The 20753-nt window shown below is 41.6% G+C and overlaps 1 protein-coding gene across 1 annotated transcript in view; it reads right to left on the bottom strand.

The window, feature by feature from the left end:
* LOC120027655 (cadherin-12-like) overlaps positions 1 to 20753 on the bottom strand; it is a 115639-nt gene that overhangs the window by 6406 nt on the left and 88480 nt on the right. Inside the window, exons 8-10 of the mRNA XM_038972650.1 lie at positions 15855 to 15976; positions 9512 to 9629; positions 7758 to 8009 (exon numbers count right to left, since the gene is read on the bottom strand). Of these exons, the coding sequence (XP_038828578.1) occupies positions 7758 to 8009; positions 9512 to 9629; positions 15855 to 15976 (492 nt within the window). The remainder of the gene's footprint in view (positions 1 to 7757; positions 8010 to 9511; positions 9630 to 15854; positions 15977 to 20753) is intronic.

The following is a 20753-nucleotide window of genomic DNA, read 5'->3' as shown; positions in this document are numbered from 1 at the left end:
TGTAACGATCGTTATGAGACGAATGAGCGGACCAAGGCGCAGCGGGTGATGAAGACATAATGAAATTTATTAACAGAACGACGAAACAGGAAAACTCTTAAACAAACTACAAAACAAATAAACGACGTAGACTGACCTAAAACATGAGAACTTACAAATACACGAAGAACGCACGAACAGGTACAGACTACAAACAAACGCTACAGTCCCGTGTGGTACAAACAAACATACAGACACGGAAGACAATCACCCACAAACAAACAGTGTGAACAACCTACCTTAATATGGTTCTCAATCAGAGGAAACGTAAAACACCTGTCCCTGATTGAGAACCATATCAGGCTAATAGACAATGAACCTAAACATAGAAACACATAACATAGAATGCCCACCCCAACTCACGCCCTGACCATACTAAACAAATACAAAAACAAGGAAAACAGGTCAGGAACGTGACAGAACCCCCCCCTCAAGGTGCGAACTCCGGGCGCACCACCTAAAGTCTAGGGGAGGGTTTGGGTGGGCATCTGTCCAGCGCTGTCAGAGCCTTCCTCCTCTCCAGCGCAGCCAGTGCCTACACCACGCACCAGGTCTACAGTGCGTCTCAGCCGGCCAGAGTCTGCCGTCTGCCCAGCGGCGCCTGAACTGCCCGTCTGCCCAACGCTGTTTGAGCTGACTGCCTGCCCAGCGCTGTCTGAACTGCCTGCCTTCCCAGCGCTGTCTGAACTGCCTGCCTTCCCAGCGCTGTCTGAACTGTCTGCCTGCCCAGCGCTGTCCGTCTGTACTGAGCCTTCAGAGCCGTCCAGCCAGGACCAGCCAGAGCCGTCCAGCCAGGACCAGCCAGAGCCGTCCAGCCAGGACCTGCCAGAGCCGTCCAGCCAGGACCTGCCAGAGCCGTCCAGCCAGGAGCTGCCAGAGCCGTCCAGCCAGGAGCTGCCAGAGCCGTCCAGCCAGGATCCGCCAGAGCCGGCCAGCCAGGATCCGCCAGAGCCGGCCAGCCAGGATCCGCCAGAGCCAGCCAGCCAGGATCCGCCAGAGCCAGCCAGCCAGGATCCGCCAGGGCCAGCCAGCCAGGATCCGCCAGGGCCAGCCAGCCAGGATCTGCCCCTCAGTCCGGTGCTGCCCCTCAGTCCGGTGCTGCCCCTCAGTCCGGTGCTGCCCCTCAGTCCGGTGCTGCCCTTTGATAGAGTGGGATTGACATGGAGGGTGGCCATTGGGAGGAGGCCAAGGAAGCGGGGTTTGACTATAGTGGGGTGGGGACCACGACCAGCGCCAGAGCCGCCACCGTGGACAGACGCCCACCCAGACCCTCCCCTAGACTTTATGCTGGTGCGCCCGGAGTTCGCACCTTAAGGGGGGGGTTATGTCACGTTCCTGACCTGTTTTTCCTTTTTTCTTGTATTTATTTAGTTGGTCAGGGCGTGAGTTGGGGTGGGTTGTCGAGGTGTTATTTTCTATGTTGGGTTGTTTGTGTTCGGCCGGGTATGATTCTCAATCAGAGACAGCTGTCAATCGTTGTCCCTGATTGAGAATCATACTTAGGCAGCCTGTGATTCACGTGGTTTTTGTGGGTGTTTGTATCTCGTGTCGGTGTTCGTGCCACACGGGACTGTTTTCGGTTTTGTCACGTTTGTTGTTTTTGTATGTGTAAGTGTTCAGTTTACGTTAATTAAAATATGACCACTTTCCACTCTGCGTGTTGGTCCGATCCATGCTCCTCCTCGTCTGAGGAGGAGAACGACTTCGACAGCCGTTACAATAACATACATTTTTATAAACTAATCCACTCTGTTACTTGGATTTATTGCACCCTTTACTCAGTACTTTGTTGGAGCATCTTTGGCCGCGATTACAGCCAAGAGTCTTCTTGTGTATGACACTACAAACTTCGCACACCTGTAATTGGGAAGTTTATCTCATTATTCTCTGCAGATACTCTCAAGCTCTGTCAGGTTGGATGGGGAGAGTTGCTGCACAACTATTTTCAGGTCTCTCCAGAGATGTTCGATCGAATTCTAGTCTTGGCTCTGGCTTGGCCACAGAAGGACATTCAGAGACTTGTCCCAAAGCCACTCCGGCATTATCTTGGCTGTGTGCTTAGGGCCGTTGTCCTGTTTGAAGGTGAACCTTGATCCCAGTCTGAGGTCCTGAGCGCTCTGGGGCAAGTTTTCATCAAGGATCTCGCTGTACTTTGCTCCGTTCATATTTTCCTCAATCCTGACTCGTCTCCCAGTCCCTGCCACTGAAAAACATCCCCATAGCTTCGTGCTGCCACCACCCTTCTTCGCCGTTGGGATGGTGCCAGATTTCCTGCAGACGTGACGCTTGGCATTCAGGCCAAAGAGTTCAATCTTGGTTTCATCAAAACAGAGAATCATCTTGTTTCTCATGGTCTGAGAGTCCTTAAGGTACCTTTTGGCAAACTCTAAGCGGGCTGTCATGTGCCTTTTACTGAGGACTGGCTTCTGTCTGGCCACTCTACCATAAAGGCCTGATTGGTGGAGTGCTGCAGAGATGGTAGTCCTTCTGGAAGGTTCTCCCATCTCCACAGAGGAACACTGGAGCTCTGTCAGTGACCATTGGATTCTTGGTCACCTCCCTGACCAAGGCCCTTCTGCCCCGATTGCTCCGTTTGGCCAGGCGGCCAGCTCTTGGAAGAGTCTTGGTGTTTCCAAACTTCTTCCATTTAAGAATGATGGAGGCCACTGTGTTCTTGGGGACCTTCAATGTTACAGAAATGTTTTGGTACCCATCCCCCGATCTGTGCCTCGACACAATCCTGTCTCGGAGCTCTACGGACAATTCCTTCGATCTCATGGCTTTTGTTTTTGCACTAACATGCACTGTCAACTTTATATAGACAGGTGTGTGCCTTTCCAAATCATGTTCAATTTATTGAATTTACCACAGGTGGACTCCAATCAACTTGTAGAAACGTCACAAGGATGATCAATGGAAACAGGATGTACCGGAGCTAAATTTCGAGTCTCATAGCAAAGTGTCCGAATACTAATGTAAATAAGGTATTTCAGTTTTTTTGTTGTTTAGTTTTTTTTGCAAAATGTTATAGGGGTGCTTTGCTGGTGTCACTGTCTGTGATTTATTTAGAATTCAAGGCACTCTTAACCAGCGCTTCGTGGGACTATCATTTGTTTTTCAACTGAACAATGACCCAAGACACCTCCAGGCTGTGTAAGCGTTATTTGACCAAGAAGGAGAGTGATGGAGTCCTGCATCAGATGACCTGGCCACAATCACCCAAGCTCAACCCAATTGAGATGGTTTGGGATGAGTTGGACCGCAGAGTGAAGGAAAAGCAGCCAACAAGTGTTCAGCATATGTGGGAACTCCGTCAAGACTGTTGGAAAAGCACTCCAGGTGAAGCTGGTTGAGAGAATGCCAAGAGTGTGCCAAGAGTGTACAAAGCTGCCATCAAGTCAAAGGGTGGCTACTTTGTAGAATCTGATTTGTTTAACACTTTTTTTGGTTACTAAATGATTCCATATGTGTTATTTTATAGTTTTTACGTCTTCATTATTATTCTACATCGTAAAAATAAAGAAAAACCCTTGAATAGGTACAGTGGGGCAAAAAAAGTATTTAGTCAGCCACCAATTGTGCAAGTTCTCCCACTTAAAAAGATGAGGGAGGCCTGTAATTTTCATCATAGGTACACCTCAACTATGACAGACAAAATGAGAAAAAAAATCCAGAAAATCACATTGTAGGGTTTTTAATGAATTTATTTGCAAATTATGGTGGAAAATAAGTATTTGGTCACCTACAAACAAGCAAGTTTTCTGACTCTCACAGACCTGTAACTTCTTCTTTAAGAGGCTCTTCTGTCCTCCACTCGTTACCTGTATTAATGGCACCTGTTTGAACTTGTTATCAGTATAAAAGACACCTGTCCACAACCTCAAACAGTCACACTCCAAACTCCACTATGGCCAAGACCAAAGAGCTTTCAAAGGACACCAGAAACAAAATTGTAGACCTGCACCAGGCTGGGAAGACTGAATCTGCAATAGGTAAGCAGCTTGGTTTGAAGAAATCAACTGTGGGAGCAATTATTAGGAAATGGAAGACATACAAGACCACTGATAATCTCCCTCGATCTGGGGCTCCACGCAAGATCTCACCCCGTGGGGTCAAAATGATCACAAGAACGGTGAGCAAAAATCCCAGAACCACACGGGGGGACCTAGTGAATGACCTGCAGAGAGCTGGGACCAAAGTAACAAAACCTACCATCAGCAAGGGCATTGAAGATGAAACGTGGCTGGGTCTTTCAGCATGACAATGATCCCAAACACACTGCCCGGGCAACGAAGGAGTGGCTTCGTAAGAAGCATTTCAAGGTCCTGGAGTGGCCTAGCCAGTCTCCAGATCTCAACCCCATAGAAAATCTTTGGAAGGAGTTGAAAGTCCATGTTGCCCAGCAACAGCCCCAAAACATCACTGCTCTAGAGGAGATCTGCATGGAGGAATGGGCCAAAATACCAGCAACAGTGTGTGAAAACCTTGTGAAGACTTACAGAAAACGTTTGACCTCTATCATTGCCAACAAAGGGTATATAACAAAGTATTGAGATAAACTTTTGTTATTGACCAAATACTTATTTTCCACCATAATTTGCAAATAAATTCATTAAAAATCCTACAATGTGATTTTCTGGATTTTTTTCTTCTCATTTTGTCTGTCATAGTTGAAGTGTACCTTTGATGACAATTACAGACCTCTCTCATCTTTTTAAGTGGGAGAACTTGCACAATTGGTGGCTGACTAAATACTTTTTTGCCCCACTGTAGGTGTGTCCAAACTTTTCACTGGTCAAGGCGAGCTCACAAATATAATTTTCCTGCACACTCAGCCTGTCTTTTCAAACTTACTAGTAGATAGCCTTGAGAGAAAAAGTACTTTTCAGAATGACTGTTCAGGACCTTTAATACATGTTCTGTAATTAACCGTAATGCAACCCTATTCCTGCAACCGGACAAATCATAACTGCTACCCTTACTAAAACTATAGTCTTGGTTGGGTTGGCCAGTTGTGAAAATAATTTATTTCTGAGAGACGATGATGCCGCTGCCCGATAGATAAGCTCTCACTGGCCATTTAGTTCACATCTGCTCGCAAGTTCATTGTGATCAATAGAACACAGACTTGCCGAGGTGACCATTGGGTGCGGAATGAAGTGTCACTTCCAGTGTCTCATTCATGGGGCTAGGTGTTAAGGTTAGCCTACATGAGTGATGATATCCCTTAGTCTACGAACCGCGGAAATCTAATTAACATAATACAAATATATCCACAAGTCTGTTTTATGCTAGAGGTTTCATGGGCTGCATCTCAATCCAACGCATCCACCGATATAGCCCCTCCACATATGCGGTGACAGGTGGCTGAGCTGGAGCGGTGTTGGTCTGACCACGAGACATCCCGAAAATCAGTCTTCTCACGAAAACGTCTGTAGTTTACGAATGGTTTGGCTTACAAACTATGACCACTCCATTGAAAGCTGCTACTCTAGGACACCTACACGCCTCACAAGACTTGTCTGAAGGTTCAGGTACCAGTTTAAAAAAATTATGGAAGTATATTTGGAGATAGTTTAGTGCCTATAATAAGGGGATAAATACATGTAAAAATAAAAATAGTTTCCTGATCTTTCTTTTATCTCTCAGATATAGGACAGACACTTCAAAACAATGTTTTGGGGGGGACTATCTGTTGTTCCATGTAGTGAATCTGTTATTTAATGCGTTTCTGTTGGCTAATAGCAGAAATGCAAAATTCAAATGTTTCATCAAATATATATTTTTAAATATATTATTTTATGCCTTAAGGGGTCTTAAAATTAAAATAGCTAAATTATCCTTGGTATTACCATCTTAAAACTTCGTAATAAATCTTCTTCAGTCTAGGGTCTATTTTTCTCCATTTCCGCCTGACTCCCAAAGTAAACTGCCTGTTGCTCAGGCCCTGAAGCCAGGAAATGCATATAATTGGTACCATTGGAAAGAACACACTCTGAAGTTTGTAGAAATGTTAAAATAATGTAGGAGACTATAAGACAATAGATATGGTAGGTGAAAATCCAAAGAAAAACCAACCGGAATTATTTTTTAAATTTTATTAGTATTATTATTTTTTCATATTTAAAAAAAAATCTTTGTTCAAGGTTTCAGGCTTTTTTCTTCCAAAACGAGGAAGAATAATGAGTTTTGATACAGGGACACCGAATTGGAATTTCGTGTATGCGACCGCTAAGAGGACATGCACCTGCTAATATAATTTTCCTAATGAACATACTTCTTTCCGTATGAAATTTCATAATTTAATTAAATTTTAGGGTATCTGAGGATTAAATAGAAATGTATTTTGACTTGTTTTAACAAAGTTTAGCGGTAACTTTTTGGATTCCTTTATCTGCATGTTGAACGAGTGGATTACTCAAATCAATGGCGCCAACTAAACAGACTTTTTGGAATATAAAGAAGAATTTTATCTAACAAAACGACACTACATGCTGTAACTGGGACCCTTTGGATGACAAATCAGCGGAAGATTTTTTTTAAAGTAAGTGAATATTTAATCGCTATTTATGAATTTATGAAACCTGTGCCGGTGGAATTTTTTTGGGATGTGGGACGCCGTCCTCAAACAATCGCATGGCATGCTTTCACTGTAAAGTCTACTGTAAATTGGACAATGCAGTTAGATTAACAAGAATTTAAGCTTTAAACTGATATAAGACACTGGTATGTACCTAAATGTTTAATATCCATAATTTTTATGATTGTTTATTTGAATTGCACTCCCTCCAGTTTCACCGGAGGTTGTCCCGCTAGCAGGACGCCTAGCCTTAAGAAGTGGATCGAACCCTTTTATTTCAATTTTCAACTAAAATGACATATCCAAATCTAAATGCCTGTAGCTCAGGACCTGAACAAGTATATGTATATGCTTGATACCATTTGAAAGGAAACACTTTGAAGTTTGTGGAAATGTGAATTTATGTAGGAGAATAACACACATTAGATCTGGTAAAAGATAATACAAATAAAAAAACATGCGCATTATTATTTTTTTTCTCCCGTCATCTTTGAAACGCAAGAGAAAGGCCATAACGTACTATTCCAGGTTAGGCTCAATTTAGATTTTGGCCACTAGATGGCAGCAGTATATGTGCAAAGTTTTAGACTGATTCAATGAACCATTGCATTTCTGTTCAAAATGTTGTATCAAGACTGCTCAAATTTGCTTAATTGGTTTATTAAAATAATTCAATATGTTAGCTTAGAACCCCCCTCCCCTGGCTTAGAGAGAACTTAAACTATACAGAGCTATTGTGGGTTTGTGTCCTGTGTTGCCGTACAGGGACACACGCTGATCTGTTACATAGTCATTACTGATTAGGAGGACGTACCCTAGCTGTAAATTACTCACCCAGTATAATGACAATGCACAGGAGGATGGCTATCAAAGCCCCAGTACTCAGCCATACAACAAAACATTACACAGTCATAACTGAGTAGGACCTACCACAAGGGTAAATTACTCAACACTCACCCAATAGAATGATAATATACTGACTATGGTGGTGGTTAGTCTAGTGGTTATGGCACTGCTTTGTGAGTATGTTAGTGTTTTTGTGAATGTTGGTTGACGCCCAGGGTTGGCCTTAAAGGGATAAACTCCATCACACATTCAATGACTAGGAGGAGTGAATGAGGCATAATAAATTACTCACCCAGAAGAATGACAATGCAGAGGAGTATGGCTATCAGGGCCCCTGTACTCAGCCCCACTGGGAGGAAGATGGCCTCTGCACTGCAGGTGAGGAGCGATCCATCCGACTCGCAGCCACACACACGGATGGTCAGGATGCCCGTACTGCTTTGGACGGGGTAGCCGCTGTCCTGGATCACCACAGGAAGGAAGTAGATCTCCTGGGAACGCCGTCGGAAGTCGCTCCGCAGAGTCACTATTCCCGCTGTGTTATCTGGAACAGAAAGAAACAAATTTAACTACAAATGACTATTCGGGATACACTAGCCTATACAATGAGACAATGATAATGCTTTTACTGAACCTGTGTATTCCTGTTGGAAATTACATCAGAAATGTTATGAGTTGGTTGTTTTCTGTCCCTTGTCTTGAACAAGGGTGACCTGACGTTACCTCAGCCAGCAAGTCAAAATGTTTAAACTGCCTCCGGGACAACATGGCAGCCTTAGACCCTTATCCACTACAACAGAATGTGCTGGGGAACTTTTGTGTTTTCTATGTGTTCATTCATCTGACATAACTCTAGGAAACTAGAAGGTTAAACAATGATTAAGAATAAAGGAACCATGTGGCCTGCTAAGGAGAGTAAGGTAATCATGTACTAAGAAAGTAAGGTGGCGTTGGGGTGGTGCTGGAGCAGGTGTGAAGTTGGTCAGAGGAATAGACCTGGACAGGGTTTCTCAGGAACAGGGTGATGTGTCAGGTTGGACCAGCCCCAGACCTGACCAGTGTGGCTAGACTGTCTGACCCCTGTCAAGATTGGTTTGTTCCTCTGACAACGCCGGGGACTTTTTCCTGACAGAAGGGTCAAGGTGTCTCAACACACCTTACATGTTATAAACAGATTATGGATTCGTTCCAAATGGCACCCTTTCCTTTTATAGTGCACTACTTGAATAGTGCACTATAAAGGGAATAGGGTGCCATTTTGGAGGCGGAATGTGTTTTTTCTATTTTCTCTTGCTTTGCTAGACTTCGCCTTTGGTGCTTTGAATGCCTTGTCCCTGCGCATCAGATCTCATCCCTGTATCTGGAGATTGTGTCTGTTGGCACAGTGACGGCAGGGCGGAAAGCTGTGAGGCTCTGTGTCCAAAAGGTAAATCTGGATCAGGGGTTCAGGCCGGGTCGCTCTCCAAGGTTGAGAAATGCATTCCTTTCCACAGCTTCATACTGCAATGGGTCATACTCACACCCGTCTTCAAAGGGTGTGTTTTGCAATATGCCCATTGGAAAGAGACCTTTCTGAGAATATACTACAGTCATGTGAAATCAATAGATTTGGGCCTAATGAATGTATTTCAATTGACTGATTTCCTTCTATGAACTGTAACTCATTAACATATTTGAAGTTGTTGCATATATACTTTTGCTAAGTATATATGACAACATATTCTAAATCATATAGAATTGACACAACAGTACTCATGTATGAATATTTTAGATAGTTGACTCCCATTGGTGATGGCTATATGCTGCTGCACAAAATTAATACAAATATCCAGTACTTTTCTTGGGTTATATGATAACACTATCTATCAGGTACTCGTAACGACATATGTCTAAAGGAGACTGATGTGACCTTGTAGCAGGTGTAATGATTCACTGTATCACCTAGAAATATGTTAGGTGCTGTCATCATGCTTCTTCACTATGAGGACTACTTTTTCTTCCTCACTGGCACAGTGTCAGAAACCTGGTCAAGATACTGTAACTCACTTCCAAAGTCTTGGATAGTGAAGTTCTTGTTGTTGATGTCCCTCTCTGATGGTTTGAAGGAGAACTTATGACCACTTTGTGGTAGATCCTGGTCCTTTGCACTGAAGATTTGAATTACCTGAGAGAGAAAAACATTTGAATATTAAACTGAAAGAGAATCATCAAAGGATTGCATGGCTGTTGAGATCGTTATTTTAGTATCGTCTAGACACAATAAACTCAAGATGTCAGGACATTTCGTTAAGTTATCCTTTAAGTTCCATGACTCATAAAAAACTACATCAAGAAATTGTTATATTTCTACATATTTTTTGGGCTAGCAACAAGATTATAGGTGCAGTGCAGTAAATATAGATTAGATTGCATATTTCAGTGTCAAAAAGGGGCTCAGGGAAAATAAATGATAAAAAATATATATTTGTAGTTATTTTCATGAAAAAAAATGTGTGATTTATTAGACATAAAGCCATGATTTATAAATAAAATTATAAAGACCTGCCACGTGCAGCATTTTATCAGTACCCTCAGAGTGAACATACCGTACTTTCCTAAATCTATGCACCAATAAAACCTAGATCTATTATCATTGTGAATTGGGAAAAATCTGGGCACGAAGTGATCTATACATGCGGGTGAACTGAACAGGGACATATCTGTAAGAGAAAATTAATTAACACTCTTTCTAAACATCAATCAGTGCACAGGGTTATGATCTCAATGGGAGGTTGTTTATCCTCGCCTCCTCTCTTCAGCTCCTCACCTACTCTCCTTCCCACCTCTCCTCGCTTCCTCTCCTCGCATCGCAACTCTCCTCTCTGTGCATGGGGCTTCAGTTTGGGAGGCTGCCCACTGCCTCACTAAACTCTACCCTCTTTATCTCAGAAAGCATTCAAGTGTGTTTATGACAATGGTTTTTCTCTGCTTAATCTATTTTGCTGAGAATGTTGAAACAGGGTGTTTGTCCCGTAGCCTTCCTCCCTGCTTTCACCTGGAAATGTATCTCTCTTGGTTTTCTCACTTGAATACATCCCTGGTTATAGATGACTGTTCAGGGGAGGTTGCAGCTGCACAGTGTGATCTGCTTCAGAATACCTGTACTGTACTATAAGTGCTTTGTCTGTATTTTGGAAGGCAATGTGAGTGCAACTAACCATCAAGGGGGACTTGTGATGGCTCTTACAAAAGAAGACCTTCAATTCTTTATCGCCGACCAGCTATGAGTAAAAACCTGGCGTAATCTTGCTGTGAAAAGTACTAGTATGGAAATGTGATGATATTTAGATGAAACCAGGACTACCAAAGTATGGAACATGATTGTTGCTTCTACATTGATAAAGTTTGATCATAAAATTACTGGTCCCCTCCCCCATGTCAAACACTTGGATTCAGGAGGTAGAATGGAGGCGGGATTATTAAAGGCTTTTTGTGACATCATAAAAGTCTACATTTAATACACCAATGGAAGTCTTATTCTCTACCTAATTTAAATATGTACAGCTTTGTAACCAACATCGCAGAAGATGTGATCACAGAGGGACATTTATACAGTTGAAGTCAGAAGTTTACATACACCTTATCCAAATACATTTAAACTCAGTTTTTCACAATTCCTGACATTTAATCCTAGTAAAAATTCCCTGTCTTAGGTCAGTTAAGATCACCACTTTATTTTAAGAATGTGAAATGTCAGAATAATAGTAGAGAGAATGATTTATTTCAGCTTTTATTTCTTTCATCACATTCCCAGTGGGTCAGAAGTTTACATACACTCAATTAGTATTTGGTAGCATTTCCTTTAAATTGTTTAACTTGGGTCAAAAGTTTTGGGTAGCCTTTCACAAACTTCCCACAATAAGTTGGGTGAATTTTGGCCCATTCGTCCTGACTGAGCTGGTGTAACCGAGTCAGGTTTGTAGGCCTCCTTGCTCGCACATGATTTTTCAGTTCTGCCCACAAATGTTCTATAGGATTGAGGTCATGGCTTTGTGATGGCCACTCTAATACCTTGATTTTGTGGTCCTTAAGCCATTTTGCCACAACTTTGGAAGTATGCTTGGGGTCATGGTCCATTTGGAAGACCCATTTGCGACCAAGCTTTAACTTCCCGACTGATGTCTTGAGATGTTGCTTCAATATATCCACATCATTTTCCATTCTCATGATGCCATCTATTTTGTGAAGTGCACCAGTCCCTCCTGCAGCAAAGCACTCCCACAACAGGATGCTGCCACCCCCATGCTTCACGGTCGGGATGGTGTTCTTCGACTTGCAAGCCTCCCCCTTTTTCCTGCAAACATTACGATGGTCATTATGGCCAAACAGTTCTATTTTTGTTTCATCAGACCAGAGGACATTTCTCCAAAAAGTATGATCTTTGTACCCATGTGCAGTTGCAAACCGTAGTCTGGCTTTTTTATGGCGGTTGTGGAGCAGTGGCTTCTTCCTTGCTGAGCGGCCTTTCAGGTTATGTCGATATAGGACTCGTTTGTACAGATGAACGTGGTACCTTCAGGCGTTTGGAAATTGCTCCCAAGGATGAACCAGACTTGTGGCGGTCTACATTTTTTTTCAGAGTTCTTGGCTGATTTCTTTTGATTTTCCCTTGATGTCAAGCAAAGAGGCACTGCGTTTGAAGGTGGGACTTGAAATACATCCACAGGTACACCTCCAAATGACTCAAATGATGTCAATTAGCCTATCAGAAGCTTCTAAAGCCATGACATGATTTTCGGGAATTTTCCAAGCTGTTTAAAGGCACAGTCAACTTAGTGTATGTAAACTTCTGACCCGCTGGAATTGTGATACAGTGAATTATAAGTGAAATAATCTGTCTAAACAATTGTTGGAAAAATTACCTGTGTCATGCACAAAGTAGATGTCCTAACCGACTTGCCAAAACTATAGTTTGTTAACCTCACTAGGGTATGTGGGACGGTAGCGTCCCACCTCGTCAACAGCCAGTGAAACTCCAGGGTGCCAAATTCAAAACAACAGAAATCCCATCATTTAAATACCTCAAACATACAAGTATTTTACACCATTTTAAAGATACACTTGTTGTAAATCCAGCCAAAGTGTCCGATTTCAAAAAGGTTTTACGACGAAAGCACACCAAACGATTATGTTAGGTTAGAGGCAAGTCACATAAAAAGACAGCCATTTTTCCAGCCAAAGAGAGGAGTAACAAAAAGCAGAAATAGAGATAAAATTAATCACTAACCTTTGATGATCTTTATCAGATGACACTCATAGGACTTCATGTTACACAATACATGTATGTTTTGTTCGGTAAAGTTCATATTTATATCCAAAAATCTGAGTTTAAATGGGACGCTACTGTCTCACTTGGCAAAAAGACAGAGAAAATGCAGAGCGCCAAATTCAAATTAATGCTATAAAAATGACTATAAAAATCTAACTTTCATTAAATCACACATGAAAGATACCAAATTAAAGCTACACTGGTTGTGAATCCAGCCAACATGTCAGAATTCAAATAGGTTTTTCGGCGAAAGCAAACGATGCTATTATCTGAGGATAGCACCATTCTAAACAAAGAGAGAGAAGCATATTTCAACCCTGCAGGCGCGACACAAAACGCAGAAATAACCTTATAATTCATGCCGTCCTTTTATTCGATTAATTCCGTCGATATATATCCAAAATGTCCATTTATTTGGCGCGTTTGATCCAGAAAAAAAAAGGTTCCAACTTGTGAAACGTGACTACAAAATATCTCAAAGGTTACCTGTAAACTTTGCCAAAAAATTTCAAACTACTTTTGTAATACAACTTTAGGTATTTTTTAACGTAAATAATCAATAAAATTGAAGACGGGATGATCTGTGTTCAATACAGGATTAAAACCAACTGTAGCTAGCTTTCTGGTCACGCGCTTCTAACAAACAGAACACTTCGTGTGACCCTCCTTCAAGATGGCCGTACTTCTTCATTACACAAAGGAATAACCTCAACCAATTTCTAAAGACTGTTGACATCCAGTGGAAGCGGTAGGAACTGCAAGAAGGTCCCTTAGAAATCTGATTTCCCAATGAAATCTCACTGAAAAGAGAGTGACCTAAAAAAAAAGAATTCTGAATGGTTTGTCCTCGTGGTTTCACCTGCTAAATAAGTTATGTTATACTCACAGACATGATTCAAACAGTTTTAGAAACTGCAGAGTGTTTTCTATCGAAATCTACTAATAACATGCATAACTTATCTTCTGGGGATGAGTACCTGGCAGTTTAATTTGGGCACTCTTTTCATCCAAAATTCCGAATGCTGCCCACTACCCAAGAGAAGTTAACAAGAAATTTGTGGAGTGGTTGAAAAATACGTTTTAATGACTCCAACCTTAGTGTATGTAAACTTCCGACTTCAACTGTATATGTAGCTAGCTAGTCTACTGGTGCCAAAATATGACTGCAGCGTGTCAGCAAATATAATTTAGGTTTCCCCTATTTATGTAAGGCAAAGAAACTTAGTTTTCTGCTTTCATCTGTGTCTGGTGTAAGCTAGAATCTGGCTAGCAAGGTCTTCAGCCAGCAAGAAACAAAAGTGGGTTGCCCAAAACTCTGATGTAGACATAATTATATTAAGGGACATGCCTAACTGAAAATGGATACAAACTTTTTGACATCATTGACAGTCTGTATATATTTATTGAAAAGTGCTGCTACCTCACCCTGTGACATTTCAACGGAAGTTGTCTAATCTGAACTAACAACTAGCTTGATATACATTGCTGACAATTCCATTTGGGCTCGCTAGCAAAATTATACAGCTAACATTTTGTCAATATTGATGCTGTTACAATAACCAAACAGTTGAATAAACACATAATTTGTGAAACCGTGATGTATGACAGGATTGGATGTTGCATGCAATTTCAATGTTGTTTGAGTTGCTTTGCGTATCAGCAAATTTGCTTGAGATAATCTCACTGCAACACTGCTCACTGCGTCCATGTTGCTTGACATAAGCGTTATTAAAGAACCGCCAGTCAAAGACCTTTCATCAAATAGATTTGCTCACCTCCTGCGACCTCTCTCCTCCGTCATCTCTCGCGTCCTTTAGAAAAAGGTCAAAGTTAATCGAGGGAGTTGGCGAGGAGAGTGAACGTGGATGGAAATGCACTTGCTTGAAATGAGATGGTCCTTCTCCACTCACACATCATTAGGCAAATTACTGTTAGAGGGGTGGATTCCAAAATAAATGTTTAAAGTGAGTTGTGTATGTTTTTCTCCTCTCACAAAACAAAAGTTGATTCGAAGGGGGTGTGGCAGATTTCAAAACTTTTCTGCGTTAGGACACTTGTGAGTATCCTCAATGAAAGATGGCTATCGAGGAAGGGAGGACACTCGTTTGTTTGCCTACTAATAAACTGATACAATTCTCGACCACTCAACCACATATCGGTTTCTGGGTCATGGAGGAGAGGATGGAGGACGGTATTTTTCCCAAATGAGAAAACCCCAAGGTGAGCTCCACACTGATTCGGCCTACTACAGTAGCTCCCCGCCCCTTCAATCTGTCTTTTCAGACTTCCTGGTAGTTTGACATGAGAGAAAAAGTATTTTCTATCTGGAAGAAATATTGTGTAATGTTCTAGTCACTCAAAAGGCTATTTTGCATGATTGTTAAGGACTTTTAAAAATAACGGTTCATTGATCAAGGCATGGGTAAGGATAAGCAACGCTTCTTCAGTGTGTGATGGGATAGTCTTTCGAGCTATTTGTTAAACCGCCAAAGGAGCTCTGCCGGCACATGCATGGAGATGTTTGCTAATAGGCTAATTTGTAGGCACAAGTGGTTTATAATGCATACAGGCAGAGACTCCGCTGCATCCAAATATTTAATCTGGAATGTACACTTGGTTGCTGATGTGGAAAGCACACCATGCCCCCTACATTAGCTAAAATAAAGCAAAAGGTTTTAGCAATATGCAAAACGTTGATACAATGATACCTGTGCTATGCATGGTAATATACCTTTGTTTTATATGATTTATGTGGTTTTAAATCATAATTTAAAGGCATATTATACACAGCTGAAAATTATATTTTAATGGCTCTATTTTTACTGGTTCATATCCCTATGGTCCTTGGTCAAAAGCAGTGCATTTGGTACGTAGCCTCTCTGTGTGGGCGCTCATACTATTACTGTGAATCAATCATCCTTCCCTTCACTATTAGCATTTTATTCATGGTTGTTATTTTCAAAATTCCCAACTGACCTTTTTATCAATATGGCACCTTTAATGAGACAGTGCCTCTGAGCATACATCAAGATGACACACGCAGACACGCACGCCCACACGCTCAGACACACGTTCACTTACCTGGCCTACTTTGGCATTTTCACACACAAAGCTCTCGTAAGGGATGGCTAGTTCAGGGGGAAACTCATTGACATCCAGTACATGAACGGTGACAGCCACTCTACTGGTCAGCACTGGGCTATCTGAAGAGTCAAAATCACACAATAAACAACAATGAACAGTTATAAACGTTTCTAATGAGTTTCATTGTGCTTGCCTGTGGGTTAGTACATTAATGAAGAGACAAAACTGTGTAAGAGACAATTCCCCATTGATTTTACAATCCTGACATCATGTGGTTGTAATATGCACTGCAGTCTTAGAATTGGCAAATGGTAAAATGATGACTACACACGGCCACCCGGGTGCATCCGCCCGCATGTTGATTCTGTCCATCCACACCAGATCATGACATGCAGGTTAAAATATCAAAACCCCAAGGCTTAAAAATAACTGATATTGGAAAAAGAAAGAGGGAATGTTGGAACACAACAAAGAACTTTACAGTTAACGAAAATGTACGCTTAATCCAGTATAATCTAATGTATGGAATGCGTTATACAAGTATTATACAATTTATTAAACAATTCACAAATGTTACAGCATAATTCTAGAGTCATGTCTTAAGTGTAAAACTAAATATGACTCAATAAACCATGCATTCTGGGAATGCTATGAAGCCCAAAAATTATGGGAGGAGTTAGAAAATTGGGTGTTAGAAGTATTACAATGTAAATTAACTTTTAATCATCTGTCTGCATATTTCACAACATGTCATATGAGGGTGCAGTGATAATTTTTATTTAACTAGGCAAATGAGTTCAGAACAAATTCTTATTTTCAATGGCGGCCTAGGAACAGTGGGTTAACTGCCTTGTTCAGGGGCAGAACGACAGATTTTTACCTTGTCAGCTCAGGGATTCGATCTTGCAACCTTTCGGTTACTAGTCCAACGCTCTAACCACTAATAGGCTACCTGCTGCCCATATAACCGATGGGTTGGACGATACTCTTCTCTTTAATTATCTTGAAAAAACGTATACTTAACTTCAAATCAATCAATCCACCATCATTAAGACAATGGAAAAATCATATACTTCATTATCTAAATATTGGGTGACGGAGAGGAACAAAATGGTGCAATTTGAGGACATGTGGGGAAGAGTAGTGCAGGCAATGGATATAGGGGTGAGAACAGGTATATCTGAGCAGGTGTTTGTATGTATCTGTATGTTGTCTATTGGGGGCATATCTACATGACCAAAAGTATTCGGTCAGCTGCTCGTCGAACATCTCATTCCAAAATCACGGGCATTAATATCGAGTTGGTCCCCCTTTGCTGCTATAACAGCCTTCCCACTCTTCTGGGAAGGCTTTCCAATAGATGTTGGAACATTGCTGCGGGGACATGCATCATTCAGACACAAGAGCGTTAGTGAGGTCGGGCACTGATGTTGGGCGATTAGGCCTGGCTCGTGGTCGGCGTTCCAATTCATCCCAAACGTGTTTGATGGAGTTGAGGTCAGGGCTCTGTGCATGCCAGTCAAGTTCTTCCACACCGATCTTGACAAACTATTTCTGTATGGACCTCACTTTGTGCATGGGGGCATTGTCATGCTGAAACAGGGGAGGGGGCTTCCCCAAACAGTTGCCACAAAGTTGGAAGCACTGAATCGTTTAGAATGTCATTGTATGCTGTAGCATTAAGATTTCCCTTCACTGTAACTAAGGGGCCTAGCCCGAACCATGAAAAACAGCCCCAGACCATTATTCCTCCTGCACCAAACTTTACAGTTGCCACTATGCATTGGGGCAGGTAGAGTGCTCCTGCCATCCGCCACACCCAGATTTGTCCGTCGGACTGCCAGATGGTGAAGCGTCATTCATCACTCCAGGCATCACGTTTCCACTGTTCCAGAGTCCAATGGTAGTGAGCTTTACACCACTCAAGCCGGTGCTTGGCATTGCTCATGGTGATCTTAGGCTTGTGTGCGACTGCTCAGCCACAGAAACCCATTTCATGAATCTCCCAACAAAACAGTTATTGTGCCGACATTGCTTCTAGTAGCAGTTTGGAACACTGTGCGCTTCAGTGCTCGGCGGTCCCGTTCTGTGAGCTTTTGTGGCCGACCCACTTCGCAGCGGAGCCATTGTTGCTCCTAGAAGTTTCCACTTCACAATAACAGCACTTACAGTTTACCGGGGCAGTTCTAGCAGCATGTATGTGTAAATTTAATGTGCAGCGCTGGCGCACAAACAACGTGATCATTGTGGTTTATGTGTAAGTTCTCAGATGCCTGATGGATTCCTTAAAAGTGTCAATGCATTGGAAAATAATATATGAAGACAGTATCTTTTAAAGGGGCAATCAGCAGTTTCTAAATCAATTGTTGGACTTATAAATGAATTTACATGTACCTATTGATTGTTGAAGAATACAGCTTATAAGTGCCTCATGAGCCTAGTTCAACTGCCATACCCCATCAGAACAACTAATATAGGCTTGTTTTACTCCATTGTTTGTAAACAAAGTCAATGTAAACAAACACCATATAGCCTCAAAACATGGTTAAAACTATTATTTTGATATCATGTAAGGTCAGTCCTTTCATCCATATCACTGTCTATGAATTTGAGAGTGGTTACATTTCTCCAGCCCCATCCCTCAGGTTTTTACTGAACAAGGGTGGGGAAGAATGCTTTGTTATTGTTTCTACTGCTGATTGCCTCTTTACATAAATCTGTTCCTTCAGGGAATCTAAAAACAGAAGACTCTATTCCATGAACAATAGACACAGCATGACTGAAGGTTGATAGCTATACTTGAACTCATTATTTGCGTAAAGATTGTTCAAACGATTCTACCTCTGAATTCTCTTATGCCAGTTTAAACTGCTTTTACCAGAATATGTGCTTTTTATACAACATTTCTATACAGCTGGGGCAACATTTTTTTGTAGTGCGAGGCAGACGTGAAGGTAGACTTGATGGTTATGAAGTGGGGGGATAGGCTAAGCTTTGCAGTGGAGGCTTATAGGGATGGGTGCGTTGAATGGTGGATGGCCCTCCTCCCCTCCTCGGGGGAATCAGAGATGCAGCTAAGGCTCAGCTAGAGACCTGTGTGTGACCTTGATGGAAAAAGCAATCTTCTTCACTGAAGGAAAAATGACACTGAGTACGAGATTTGCTTCTCTCTCTGATCGCACCGACCGCCACCACTAACACTCATACTCCGCTGGCAGAAATTGTGGACATTTCATCTCTCCGTCCCTGTGATCTTTTTTATCTGTCAAGGGTTTTCTCTTGGCCCTCTTTGACCCAGAACATTGAGCAACGGAATCATCAAAATGGAATGAACAAAACATATTTTGAGAATTATGTCTATTAAAGACTATTTCTATGAGAGGTGAATTGTATCCTTTCAGGAAGCAAGAGTTGTAAGGCCTTTTGTATTGTAAACTATATTTACAATCAAATAGAGGTCGCTAAATAATATAAATAAATGGTATTTATATCATTCATGGAACTGCAAGGGAAACCTCATTCTATCCAATTTGGTGAATGGTTCTTTCACTTTAGCACGTGATACAATGGTTTCCCCACTAGATGGTGCAATAGTTTAGTTATTAAAATCAATGTAGTAATAAGAATAAGAATAATAACTTTACTTGAAAAGCGCTTGTCAATACAAGGAACAAAGTGCTTCACATCATAAAATCATTTAAAAAAAAGTCCAAACAAAGAAACATAGACAGAAGGAAAGAGAAGGAAAAAAGATAGCTAATTAAAATCATACATTGAAATCACACATTAAAAGCATCTTTAAAAGTGTGTCTACAGTAGGGATTTAAAAAGAGGCACTGAATCTGCAAGCCTGATCTCCTCTGACAGACCATCCAAAGTCTGGGGCCTTAATGGCAAATGCCTAGTCCCCTTTCATTTCAACCTAGACTTTGGAATGGTCAACAGTGCGTCCTGGCTCGACAGTGCGCCCTGCGTCCTGGCTCGTAGGGAGATACAATATCTGAGATATAGGATGGGGCTAAACCAAGCCAAGCCTTAAATATTAATCAAATGTAAAATCTATTCTAAAAGGGACTGGTAATAGGTGTAGATAGGCAAAAATAGGTGTGATATGGTTACATTTTCTGGTGCCTGTTATAAGCTTTAGCATTTTGAACTAACTGTAGATGATGGAGAGATTTCTGACTGAGACATGTACACAAAGAGTTACAGAAATCTAAGCGTGGGGAAATAAAAGCATGTATAACATCAGGATTTTAACCCTTGATCTCTAGATAGTACAACTATCTACCATTCCCTCTTGTATAATAGAAGAGCATTGCTAGGAAATACTTGCAGCAATCCCCACAAAAGAAGTTAGGCTATATTCGCTCTCTCTCTCTCGTAAAAAGTTATGCTTTGGTTCATTCAACCAATTCCCTTAAGTTTTTCTGATATCAAATAATGAATTTGACAGATCAATGTGATTTAAAAAAATTAATAATTTGAGTAAAAGCTTCTAAATTGCTTTCAACATCTCATGTGCATTCGCATAGCAGTGGGTGCAATGTATTGGCAGCAGCCTATCTGAAGAGTTGGGGTCGTGACTTTCAGTTTGAGCTCCAAATGTTTTGATCCCTACATTCATTTGTGGGGGGGGGGGCTTAACTGTTTTGCATGTTATTTTGGCATTAATTCGTTTCACATATCAGTTTGTAATCAATGTAAAGAAATATATAATTGAGAGAATAAAAGCCACATACAAACATGGTCTCTTTTTTGTTTTCTTGAGTAAGGCAGCTCCAAAATGCAGGTGTTTCAGCCTAGCTCAGTGCTTTCTGTGGTGATGTGGCAAGCCAGCAGAAAATACGGAGAATTGCACCGTGATTGGCTCAGTGTTCTGTCACTCATGAGGAC

The sequence above is a fragment of the Salvelinus namaycush genome, chromosome 33 (assembly GCF_016432855.1).
Source record: "Salvelinus namaycush isolate Seneca chromosome 33, SaNama_1.0, whole genome shotgun sequence".
Classification (NCBI taxonomy): domain Eukaryota; kingdom Metazoa; phylum Chordata; class Actinopteri; order Salmoniformes; family Salmonidae; genus Salvelinus; species Salvelinus namaycush.
The sequence above is the reverse complement of the archived record's forward strand: the minus strand, read 5'-3'. Positions and strand labels throughout refer to the sequence as shown.